At 38.6% G+C, this 13,599-nt stretch overlaps 1 protein-coding gene across 11 annotated transcripts in view; it reads left to right on the forward strand.

The window, feature by feature from the left end:
• SPIDR (scaffold protein involved in DNA repair) overlaps positions 1 to 13,599 on the forward strand; it is a 337,463-nt gene that overhangs the window by 125,945 nt on the left and 197,919 nt on the right. For all 11 annotated transcript variants that reach the window (XR_009053672.1, XM_057734363.1, XM_057734364.1 and 8 more), the window contains one exon: positions 10,062 to 10,162. Coding sequence is in view for 10 of the 11 variants with exons in the window: in XM_057734363.1 (XP_057590346.1) it covers positions 10,062 to 10,162 (101 nt within the window). In the remaining variant the exon portion in view is untranslated. The remainder of the gene's footprint in view (positions 1 to 10,061; positions 10,163 to 13,599) is intronic.

Below are 13,599 nucleotides of genomic sequence, written 5' to 3' on the forward strand. Positions count from 1 at the left end.
TTTCTTGCATTTATTGTGTTATTAGTTCTTTAGGTAGTAAGTATTCTTGAAGAGGCAGTAGGTATATCACTGAGTCTAAGCTTGTGATATCTGCAGCCAGACTGCAGACGTGCATCCAGCTGTGCCCCTCATGCGTGCTCAGTGCCTCTGTTTATCATCTGTAAAATGAAGATGACAATAGTATCTGCTTTCATAGTGTTGTTTAGAGGGGGTGTATAAATGAGTTACTTCATGCAAACAGAATTATGTGAAGAAGGGCTTGCGTATATATAGAGATTCTTTGGCATACATGTGATTGTGAGAATGTTTTTAAAAATTGCTGTTATATATACTGCTCGCAGACACACACACACGTATTCAGAAGTAATTAGTGCCTATAGAAAAACAACTACCTAAAGGAAAAGAAAGTAGTTGGTAGTGTTAATATATATATATATATAATATGTATTAAATAAGATCCTTCAATCATTGTGGAAAGAGCATAGGGTGCAAGTAAAAATCTAACAGAATCAGTAACACCAATGACTAGCACTTCTTGAAGATTTACTAAACGCCAGACACTGTGCTAAGTCCTTTTTGTTCTCAAGAAGTGTGTCCTCATCTGGCTAGTCATATAGTATTGGAGAATTTTCCTAACTTCTCTCTAAGCTCTAATTTTATCATGTATGAGGTGCGTATTGATAGCTCTTCTTTCTGCCTCAAAGGAATATTATTAGAATAAAATGAGACAATGTAGAGAAATGATCAGTGAACATAATCTTATGAGATAATACATTGATAAATTATGATGATTAACAGCTGATCTTGATTTCTCTTGAGATCACAAATGTGTTAGGAGCTGCTGACTTTTCTTAAATTAGATAGTTTATTGAATCAAAAAAAAAGTGTGTTTACATGTATTGATAATTTATCTGTCTATCTGTCTATCCATTGTTAGGTCAGGGGTGTTGTGAAGTGCCTGTATGTCCATTGGTATGAATAGTCTTCCTGCCATACATGGAAAGTTTCTTCTTTGTACACTGTTGGTATCCTTGCTGTATGTTTGTGATTAATACTCAGTTATCTCTGTAGGCCAGGTAATGAGCCCATACCCAAACCCCTCTATTTGAATGTTGTACCTATCAACAGTGTACAGGTTTTATTCTTGACTACAGCTCTGAACCCACTTTACAATTATCTGTTCGCCCCTGTCTGCTGATCAGATTATAAGGCACACCATGATATGGCTTGTTGCCTTCTTTGTATCCTTGGCACCTGGTGCTTGGCTAGGTCAAGCTGGAAACACATAATCAGTACATATTTATGGAATAAGTAAACTAAGAAAGAGTAGTCAGGAAGTCAGGCTGATCTCAGAGGAGCCCATATTTCTAAGAATCAGAAAACTGGTCTTCTGAGAAATCTTTAAAAAGGAAATTAATAACCTAGAAGGATTTAGTCATACAGCTCAATATCAAAAAAACAACCTGACCCAAAAATGGGTGGAAGACCTAAATAGACATTTCTCTAGGGAAGACAAACAGATGGTCAGCAAACACGTGAAAAGATACTCAACATCACTAATCATTAGAGAATTGCAGATCAAAACCACAACAAGATATCACCTCACACTGGTCAGAATGGCCATCATCAAAAAATCTGGAAACAATAAATGCTAGATAGGGTGTGGAGAAAAGGGAACCATCCTGCACTGCTGGTGGGAATCTAAATTGATATAGCCACTATGGACAGCAGTATGGAGGTTCCTTAAAAAACTAAAAATAGGATTACCATATGACCCAGCAATCCCACTACTGGGCATAAACCCAGAGAAAACCATAATTCAAAAAGATACATGTACCACAATGTTTATTTACAATAGCCAGGACATGGAAGCAACCTAAATTCCCATTAACATGGATGAATGGATGAATGATAAGGAAGATGTGGCATGCATATATATATATATATATGTTACTCAGCCATAAAAAGGAATGAAATTGAGTTATTTGTAGTGAGGTGGATGGACCTAGAGTCTGTCATACAGAGTGAAGTAAATCAGAAAGAGAAAAACAAATATGTATGCTAACCCATATATACAGAATCTAGAAAAATGGTACCAAGACGGGAAAGAGTGAGAAACACACGGAGGGCCTGCACCATGGCTCAGCATGCCTGGACTGAGATGTCGATTCATAGCTGAACAGGGGATCTGGGAGCTGGAATGTGGGAACCAGAGAACTGGTTCAGGGTGAGAAACATTGTTGGCAGTGGGGAGACGGACTGAGAGGACAGGAGGGAAGAAATCCACAGCGGAGAGAGCCTACCGCGGAAAGCTGCACGGCCATAGTGGCAGGTGGATACTGCTGACTCACAAGCAGGGGAGAGGAGCCGCGGGTGTAGCCTCTCTCTCTGCACCTGTGATGGACAAAGGAAGGACCCTTGTGGGCCTAGCTAATGTACTCAGGGATAACAAAGGCCCCCGAGCAGGGCTGGCCTAGAGTGCCTGCAGCCGAGAGCCAACAGCCTGCAGAGTGGTACAGCTGTGGAGACACTGTGTTTACACCTGAGCCACCGGCTTCCCTCTGCAACAGGCACCGCCATGGCCGACTGAGCTGACATGACCCAGGCAGGGTGCCCCGGCGGAGTCATAGCGGGGGGAGGAGCCGAGGTTGGAGTCGCTCTCTCGGTGTGAGCCGCCCAAGCTGCCGTGACCCAGGCAGGGCGCCACTGCTCAATGACTCCCAGGGGAAGGAGCCATTATTGTACCCTCTCTCTCCCCACACACCAGCGCTTACAGATGAACAATAAAGGAAGCTCTGCTGGTTGCAGAATAATACAAAATCCCAAGGCGGGTAGAAGGACACTTACAGCTGAGACCCCAAGGAAACAGAAATATTAGTATTAATTCTATTGAACTGGTCCATTCTGGGGTCAGTTCTAGTTTTTGTTTTGTTTTGTTTTTTTTAAATTGCGATCTTAGTCCTAAGGGATCTACACGTTTTATAACATATTTTTTTATTCCATTTTTATTTTTAGCCTTTTTATATATTTGTGTTTCTAGCTAAGTTTTTTGTAGTGCTGACTGTATCTCTCCTACCTTCTTTTCATCTCTATCTTTTATACATTTCTGTTTCTTTCTTTTCTTTTCATATTTCGAGTCACACTATGCTCTTCTGTTGCCCTGTCTTCTATCCTTTTTTAGTTTAATTTACCTTAATATACTTATAAGCAATATTATTGGTCTGCTCTGTTTCCTTGCTTTATTCTCCAGATGACACACTGCTTTGGTATTTATTTTTAGGTTTTGTCTTTATCTTAGTTCTAAGTATAATTGTCTGTTTCCATTCTGAGAATCTTCAGTCTGTCTGGTGGTACTCTTGCTCTTTATTATATTTGATCCTAGCTTTCAAAATCTCCCTGGGTTTGTGTTTGTGTGTGTGTGGTTTTTTTTTTGTTTGTTTGTTTTTGTTTTTGTTTTGTTCTGTTTTGGTTTTGAATTTCTGTTGGTTTTCTCTTTGATTGTCTGATAGCATACTGGGGTTCTTCTGTCAGGTCTTTCTAGTGCCTTATGTTCTATTGGATTCAGTATTTGTGTGTCTTATACAAGTATGTGTTTCCATGAGTTAGTATTTGTTTGACTCCACACTCTGCCATTAGTATGGGGCTTGGACAGTCTTCTTCAAACCCTTTTATTGCCGGGACAAGCAACCTCTGAAGTTTGGACTACTATGAGAAAACAAAGAAATACCATGCAGGCAAAGGAGCAGGAAAAAAAACTCACAAGACCAAATAAATGAAGAGGAAATAGGAAAAGTGCCTGAAAAAGAATTCAGAGTAATAATAGTAAAGATGATCCAAAATCTTGATAACAAAATACGGAAAATATAAGAAACAGTTAATAAGGACTCAGGAGAACTAAAGAGCAAACAAACAGTAATGGGCAACAAAATAACTGAAATTAAAAGTACTCTAGATGGTAAAAACAGCAGAATAACTGAGGCAGAGGAACGAATAAGTGAGTTGGAAGATAGAATGGGGGAAATAACTGACACAGAGCAGGGAGGAGAAAAAAGAATAAAAAGAATGGAAGATAGTCTCAGAGACCTTGGTGACAACATTAAGTGCACCAACATTCGAATCATAGGCATCCCAGAAGAAGAAGAAAAAAAAAGAAAGGGTCTGAGAAAATATGTGAAGAGGTTATAGTGGAAAACTTCCCCAACATGGGAAAGGAAATAATTAATCAAGTCCAAGAAGTGCAGAGAATCCCATACAGAATAAACCCAAGGAGAAATACACCAAGGCACATATTAATCAAACTAACAACAATTAAACACAAAGAAAAAATATTAAAAGCAGCAAGAGAAAAGCAACAGATAACATATAAGGGAAAACCCATAAGGATAACAGCTGATCTTTCTGCAGAAACTCTGCAGGCCAGCAAGGAATGTCAGGATATACTGAAAGTCCTGAAAGAGAAAAACCTACAGCCAAGAATACTCTACCCAGCAAGAATCTCATTCAGATTTGGTGGAGAAATCAAAAACTTTACAGACAAGCAAAAGTTAAGAGAATTCAGCACCACCAAACCAGTCTTACAACAATTGCTTAAGGAACTTTTCTAAGTAAGTAACACAAGAGAAGGAAAACATCTACAAAAACAAACCCAGAACAATTAAGAAAATGGTAATAGGAACATACATGTCCGTAATCACCTTAAATGTAAATGGATTAAATGCTCCAACCAAAAGACACAGACTGGCTGAATGGATACAAAAACAAGACCCTTCTATATGCTGCCTACAAGAAACCCACTTCAGACCAAGGGATACATATAGACTGAAAGTGAAGGGATGGAAAAAGATATTCCATGCAAATGGAAGTCAAAAGAAAGCTGGAGTAGCAATACTCATATCAGACAAATTAGACTTTAAAGTAAAGACTATTAAAAGAGACAAGGAAGGACACTACATAATGATCAAGGGATCCATCCAAGAAGAACATATAACAATTGTAAGTATCTATGCCCCCAACATAGGAGCACCTCAATACATAAGGCAAATGCTAACAGCCATGAAAGGGGACATCGATAGAAACACAATAATAGTAGGAGACTTTAACACTCCACTTACAAATCAGTGGACAGATCATCCAAACAGAAAATAAATACGGACACACAAGCTTTAAATGACACATTAGGCCATCTCGACTTAATTGATATTTACAGGACATTCCATCCAAAAGCTGCAGAACACACTTCTCAAGTGCACATGGAACATTTTCCAGGATAGATCACTTCTTGGGTCACAAATCAAGCCTTGGTAAATTCAAGAAAATTGAAATCATATCAAGCATCTTCTCAGACCACAGTGCCATGAGACTAGATATCAATTACAGAGAAAAAACTGTAAAAAATACACGCACATGGAGGCTAAACAATTCACTATTAAACAACCAAGAAATCACTAAGGAAATCAAAGAGGAAATCAAAAAGTATCTAGGAACAAATGACAATGAAAACACAACAACCCAAAACCTATAGGACGCAGCAGAAGCAGTTCTAAGAGGAAAGTTTATAGCAATACAGTCCTACCTTAAGAAACAAGAAAAATATCGAATAAACAACCTAACCTCACACCGAAAACAATTAGAGAAAGAAGAAAGAAACCCTAAAGTGAGCAGAAGGAAAGAAATCATAAAGATCAGATCAGAAGTAAATGAAAAAGAAAGGAAGGAAACAATAGCAAAGATCAATGAAACTAAAAGCTGGTTCTTTGAGAAGATAAACAAAATTGATAAACCATTAGCCAGACTCATCAGGAAAAAAAGGGAGGAGACGCAAATCAACAGAATTGGAAATGAAAAAGAAGAAGTCACAACGGACACCACAGAAATACAAAAGATCATGAGAGACAACTACAAGCAACTATATGCCAGTAAATTGGATAACCTGGAAGCAATGGATAAATTCTTAGAAAAGTACAATCTTCCAGACTGAACCAGGAAGAAATAGAAAATATGAACAGACCAATCACAAGCACTGAAATTGAGACTGTGATTAAAAATCTCCCAACAAACAAAAGCCCAGGGCCAGATGGCTTCACAGGCGAATTCTATCAAACATTTCGAGAAGAGCTAGCACCTATCCTTCTCAAACTCTTCCAAAATATAGCAGAAGGAGGAACACTCCCAAACTCATTCTGCGAGGCCACCATCACCCTGATACCAAAACCAGGCGAAGATATCACACAAAAAAATTACAGGCCAATATTACTGATGAATATAGGTACAAAAATCCTCAACAGGACTTCCTAGGTGGCGCAGTGGCTAAGTATCCGCCTGCCAGTGCAGGGGACATGGATTCGATCCCTGCCTCAGAAAGATACCATATGCCGCGGAGCAACTAAGCCCATGTGCTGCAACTATTGAGCTTGCGCTCTAGAGCCTGTGAGCCACAACTATTGAGCCTGTGTGCTGCAACTACTGAAGCCCACACACTTGGAGCCCATGCTCTGCAACAAGAGAGGCCACTGCAATGAGAAGCCCATGCACCACAAGGAAGAGTAGCCCCCGCTCGCTGCAACTAGAAAAAGCCCTTGTGCAGCAACGAAGACCCAACATGGCCAATAAAATAAATAAATAAATTAATTAATTAATTAATTTAAAAAAATCCTCAACAAAATAATAGCTAACAGAATCCAACAGTACATTAAAAAAATCGTACACCATGATCAAGTGGGGTTTATCCCTGGGATGCAAGGATTCTTCAATATACGCAAATCAATCAATGTGATACATCATATCAACAACTTGAAGGATAAAAACCATATGATAATCTCAATAGATATGGAAGAAGCTTTTTACAAAACTCAACATCCATTTATGATAGAAACTCTCCAGAAAATGGGCATAGAAGGAAATTACCTCAACATAATAAAAGCCATATATGAGAAACCAAAAGCCAAGATCATTGTAAATGGTGAAAAACTGAAAGAATTCCCTCTAAGAACAGGAACAAGACAAGGGTGTCCACTCTCACCATTATTATTCAACATAGATTTGGGAGTTTTAGCCACAGTAATCAGAGAAGAAAAAGAAATCAAAGGAATCCAAATTGGAAAAGAAGAAGTAAAATTGTCACTCTTTGCAGATGACATGATATTATACATAGAAAACCCTAAAAACTCTGCCAGAAAACTGCTAGCACTAATTGATGAATTTAGTAAAGTAGCAGGATACAAAATTAATGCACAGAAATCTCTTGCATTCCTATACACTAACAATGAAAAAGCACAAAGAGAAATTAAGGAAACTCTCCCATTTACCATTGCAACAAAAAGAATAAAATACCTGGGAATAAACCTGACTAAGGAGCCAAAAGACCTGTATGCAGAAAACTATGAGACACTGATGAAAGAAATCAAAGAAGAAACAGACAGATGGAGAGACATACCATGTTCTTCGATTGGAAGAATCAACATTGTGAAAATGACTATACTACCCAAAGCAATTTACAGATTCAGCGCAATCCCTATCAAATTACCAACGGCATTTTTCACAGAACTAGAACAAGAAATTTTACGATTTGTATGGAAATGCAAAAGACCCCGAATAGCCAAAGCAATCTTGAGAAGGGAAGATGGAGTTGGTGGAATTAGGCTTCCTGACTTTAAACTATACTACAAGGCCACAGTGATCAATACAGTATGGTACTGGGCTTCCTAGGTGGCGCAGTGGTTGAAAATCCACCTGCCAATGCAGGGGAAGTGGGTTCGATCCCTGCTCCAGGAAGATCCCACATGCCACGGAGCAACTAAGCCCATGTGCCACAACTATTGAGCCTGCGCTTTAGAGCCCGTGAGCCACAACTGTTGAGCCTATGTGCCGCAGCTACTGAAGCCCATGCACCTAGAGCTTGTGCTCCTCAACAAGAGAAGCCATGGCAATGAGGAGCCTGTGCATCACAACGAAGAGCAGCCCCCACTCATTGCAACTAAAAAGAAAGCCTGTGCACAGTAAAAAAGACCCAACAGAGCCAATAAAATAAATTTAAAAAAAAAAAGTATGGTACTCGCACAGAAATAGAAAGGAAGATCAGTGCAACAGAATAGAGAACTCAGAGGTAAACTCAAGCATACATGGGCACCTTATCTTTGACAAAGGAGGTAAGAATGTACAATGGAAAAAAGACAGTATCTTCAATAAGTGGTGCTGGGAGAATTGGACAGCAACATGTAAAAGAATGAAATTAGAACACTTCCTAACACCATACACAAAAATAAACTCAAAATGGATTAAAGACCTACATGTAAGGCCAGACACTATCAAACTCCTAGAGGAAAACATAGGCAGAACCCTCTATGACATCCATCAAAGGAAGATCCTTTTTGACCCACCTCCTAGAATAATGGAAATAAAATCAAGACTAAACAAATGGGACCTAATGAAACTTCAAAGCTTTTGCACAGTGAAAGAAACCATAAACAGGACAAGAAGGCAACTCTCAGAATGGGAGAAAATACTTGCCAATGAAGCAATGGACAAAGGATTAATCTCCAAAATATATAAGCAGCTCATGCAGCTTAATACCAAAAAAGCAAATAACCCAATCCACAAATGAGCAGAATACCTAAATAGACATTTCTCCAAAGAAGACATACGGATGGCCAACAAACACATGAAAAGATGCTCAGCATCACTAATCATTGGAGAAATGCAAGTCAAAGCCACAGTGAGGTATCACCTCACACCGGTCAGAATGGCCATCATCAAAAACTCTAGAAACAACAAATGCTGGAGATGGTGTGGAGAAAAGGGAAGTCTCCTGCACTGTTGGTGGGAATGTAAGTTGGTACAGCCACTATGGAAAACAGTTTGGAAGTTCCTTAAAAAACTAAAAATAGAACTACCATAGGACCCAGTAATCCCACTCCTGGGCATATACCCTGAGAAAACCATAATCCCAAAAGAAACATGTACCGTAATGTTTATAGCAGCACTATTTACAATAGCCAGGACATGGAAGCAACCTAAATGTCCATCAACAAATGAATGGATAAAGAAGATGTGGCATATATATACAATGTATAAAAAGGAATGAAATGGAGCTATATGTCATGAGGCTGATAGACCTAGAGTCTGTCATACAGAGTGAAGTAAGCCAGAAAGAGAAAAACAAATATTGTATGCTAACTCATATATTCAGAATCTAAAAAAAAAAAAAAAAAGGTACTGATGAACCCAGTGACAGGACAAGAATAAGGATGCAGATGCAGAGAATGGACTGGAAAACACGGGGTTGGGGGGAGAGGGAGCGAAGTGGGGGAAGCTGGGACGAAGTGAGAGAGTAGCATAGACATATATATACTACCAACTGTAAAATAGATAGCCAGTGGGAAGTTGTTGTATAACAAAGGGAGATCAACTCGAGGATGGTTGATGCCTTAGAGGGCCGGGATGGGGAGGGTGGGGGGGAGTCGCGGGAGGGAGGAGATATGGGGATATGTGTATAAATACAGTTGATTCACTTTGGTGTACCTCAAAAGCTGGTACAAGAGTGTAAAGCAATTATATTCCAATAAAGATCTTAAGGAAAAAGAAAGGAAAAATGGTACCGATGAACCTAGTGGCATGGCAGGACTAGAGATGCAGACGTAGAGAATGGACTTGAGGACACTGCGGGGGTTGGGTGGGGAAGGGGAAACTGGGAGGAAGTGAGAGAGTAGTGTTGACATATATACAGTAACAAATGTAAAATACATAGCTAGTGGGAAGTTGCTGTAGAGCACAGCGTGATCAGCTCGATGCTTTGTGATGACCTTGAGTGGTGGTATAGGGAGGGTGGGAAGGAGTCTCAAGAAGGAGGGGATATGGGGATTTATGTATATATATAGTTGATTCACTTTGTTGTACAGCAGAAACTAACACAAAATTGTAAAGCAATTATACTCCAATAAAAATGGGAAAAAATAAAGTTAAAATCTGCATGCTTTATTTGTTCCTGATTGGAGGTATAAAATATAAATGTTCCAGCTATTCTGAAGCTTTTCTTTTAACTAAATATATCATAATTTGTTGAACAGAGGTGGGCTAGCAGAAAGACTAAATGGACTGCAGAATCGAGAGAGATCTGCCATTTCTTTGTGGAGACATCAGTGTGTTTCTTACCAAAGGACATTTTCAGGTAAGGCTTGCGCTGGCATCTGTGAGTAAAGAATAAAAATATTAAAGTTAAAAAAATTAAAAAGTTAAAAGTATTTTTACATTAAAATATATGAAGTTGATCGTTACTGTTTTTACACCTTTTTCTCTAGGTGTCCAAAGATCTGAATTGGAGTGTTCTGTCTTACACCTTTTACCTGCTGTATCTGTTCCAGTAGCTTTTAGACTTTTGTAACTGTGACCCATTGTAAGCAATACACCTTATGGCATCTCCCAACACACATACGACATTCATACACATGACATACACACATCCTACACACCTACACTCCTGAAACAAACATTTAATAAGCAACTCTAACCTCAGTGAAATACCAAAATCACTAAATTGCTGCAGGACCCTTCTAATGAGTTGCAACATGCAGTTTGAAAGTTGCTACTACAACTTCTCATTACAGTGAATTAACCAAGTTGTCAAGCACAGAGCTGAGAGAGTATCTTCTGGAGGTTGGATTAGAAAATACCAAGTGAAACAAGTGTGACTGGGTGCCTGGGCTGAAGGGAAAAGATGATCTTTTGTTTGGCTTATCAGCACCAAATAGCTTATTTGGAATGTTCCTTATGTTTTCCCTTCTTAACTTTGGGAATAGAGGGTATTTAATTATACCATGAATAAAAGACAAAAGCCAAACACAACAAAAAACCAGAGCCAAAGATTAATCCATTTACTTGGAAATAGGAACGTGATCATCTCTAATAGATTTTTTTCTATTAGAAGTCTCTATATTTAGGAATTTGGATTTCGTTTTTCTCTTAGATGAATTTCTTATTTTCCGAATCTTTGAATCCTCCCCTTGATGTCTTGTAATAAATTGTGTCTTTTTCTTTACTTTTGATATAACTCATTATAAACATATATTAGGAAGAACATTTCACTGTTTGGTATTTTGTTTCCTTTGTGGCCTGGCAGAAGAATTTTTTTCTTTCAATATAAAATAAGTATTTTTTCATTTCTATATGTTTATAACATGAACAAATAAGAGAAAAACTTGCGAATATTAAGTAGCGATAACTCCCTCTCTCCCCAATCCCAAGAACTAAAATTTAGTAAACAGCAGAAATTCAGTGATGGATTTATTAAATTATCTATAATTAATCTAAACTCTCTAAGCCCCTTAATTTCCCTGTCAAAAATGAGTATAATTGTAGATCCTTGCCTTATGAGCTGTGCTAACAATAAATCTGAGACTGCAAGGGAAGGATGTGCAGCTCTAGGACAGCCCTAGGACTTGATAGACTGTGGAGACACAGAAGTACTGTCATTCTGAGGTTGTTTTCACAGCTGACAGATCTGGAAGTTCAGAAGTAACCAAGAGCAGCATCATCTCCTCCCCCTTAGGATGTGGACATACCTTTGGGTTTGCATAGTACCACAGTCAGAATCCCATCTTATTTCATTCACACCTGAGCTAGTGTGTGAGCTAGCTAGGTTATTGAGCTTTGGTTAATTTTGACTGACCAAGTGACTGTATCAGGCTTGACTTTTCCTTCTTCTGATGGGTTTGAGAAATCTAGGAGTTAGTAGTAATTTGTGAACCACATCTTGGTTTTTGTTCTGAATATTAAGTATTACATATCTCACTGAGTCTATCTTTACATCTCTCAGATATGACAAATTATAGTTTACAAAATTAATCTATAATTGTAATTATTTAGCCTGGGGCCTTTCTTCCCAAGTTTCTTACATTTGAGGAGTGTTATTTAGTTACTCCACAGTTGAGAGGGACATGGAGCCGCTTATAATTTGAAATATTTGAGTGGATGTCTTCAACACATCTTTCTGCCTTTTTGAAAAGAAACTTTTCATTTTGAGGTAGTTGTAGATTCACATGAAACTCATGCTGTTCAGAGAAACAACACAGTGGCTCCTTGTGCCCCTCACCTCATTCCCCAGGGGTGATGTCTTCCCTGACTCTAGTACTCTGGCATAACCAGGACTTGGTTCAGATACAATTCAGCAACCTTATTCATGTTTTACCAGCTTATATGCACTCGTGTGTGTGTGTGTGTGTGTGTGTGTGTGTGTATGTAATTTTATTACCTGGGTAGGTTCATGTGCCCATTACCACAGTCTAGATACAGAACATTCATTACTAGGATTCCTCGTGCTCTGTTTTATAGCTGCACCTAACCCCTTCCCACCCTCCTAGTACCTTGCAACCACCAGTCCGTTCACCATTTCCATACTATTGTCATCTCAAAAATGTTACATAAACGAAATAATGTGGCGTGTAACCTTTGGGGACTGGCTTTTTTTACTCAACACCATTCCCTTGAGATTTATCCAGGTTTGTGTGTGAATCAGCAGTTAGTTCTCTTACTCTGTGACATGGATGTACCACACTTTGACTGTGCACCTGTGGAGGGACATTTGGATCGTTTCCAGGTTTGGGCTTTACGAATAAAGGTGCTGTGAACAAAATTTTGAGTGAACATAGATGTTTAATTTTCTGGTATAAACAATCAAGGATACTGTTGCTGGGTGTTATAGTAAGTGTATGTCTAGTTTTGTAAGACATTGCATATTAATATCAAATATTTCAGTGAGTAGCTCTAACACATCTTTCTGGCTTTAAGAAAAAAAATTTTTTAACAACTTTAGTTTGTAGGTTTCATTTTTTTCTTTTCTTCCCTCATAGATAGCTTACTTTTCTGAGCTGTTCTATAACTCTGACTTATATCATTTAATAATCAGTTTTTTTCCTTGTTAGTATCTTCCAGTACATTTCATTATAAAAGTCATATTTCTCAAGGTTCTTAAAACTTCAGTAAATTTTAATGTGTGCCTATTTTCTTGGTTTTTATTGTAGTTGTTGTTTTTTGATACACTCAGCTTTGCTATTGAAAGAACAGAGAGAAGCATGGTTACTGCACATGAAGGCCAGTATAGATGGGTGTGTTGGATGAAACATAGAGAAGAGGAGGCAGAGGCTGGACCACTCAAGGCTTGGAGGCCATTATTGGGTTTTATTCCAGTGTGATGCCTTGAAAATATGTAATTTGAAATGTGGCTGTGAACTAGAGAATTGTGATTACAGAAGCAAGAGAAAAATATTTCCTACATTTCTTTTCAGGAACCATTTTATTTTTCTTCTTCCTTTTTGAGGGGAAACAGTTTTCCAACACTAGCTTGCCATTTACCTGGATGGCAATGGCCAATTTTTATTAAGTGATATTCAGAGTATTTCACATGTTTATGATCTCATTTAATCCTCACAGCAGACCTTCCAGTTAGATTTTCTGATCCTGTTTCAGAGACACAGAAAATGTGGACAGGCAGGGTCCTGTGTCCGGGCTAGCGGGTGGCAGAGCCAGATTTGTATCAGACAGTCTGCCTTGGTGGCCCGTGATTGTGGCCCAGCATGTTCTGGGTAGATTGCTGGGAAGGCAGATCCAGGC

This window comes from Hippopotamus amphibius, chromosome 5 (genome assembly GCF_030028045.1).
Source record: "Hippopotamus amphibius kiboko isolate mHipAmp2 chromosome 5, mHipAmp2.hap2, whole genome shotgun sequence".
Taxonomy (NCBI): Eukaryota; Metazoa; Chordata; class Mammalia; order Artiodactyla; family Hippopotamidae; genus Hippopotamus; species Hippopotamus amphibius.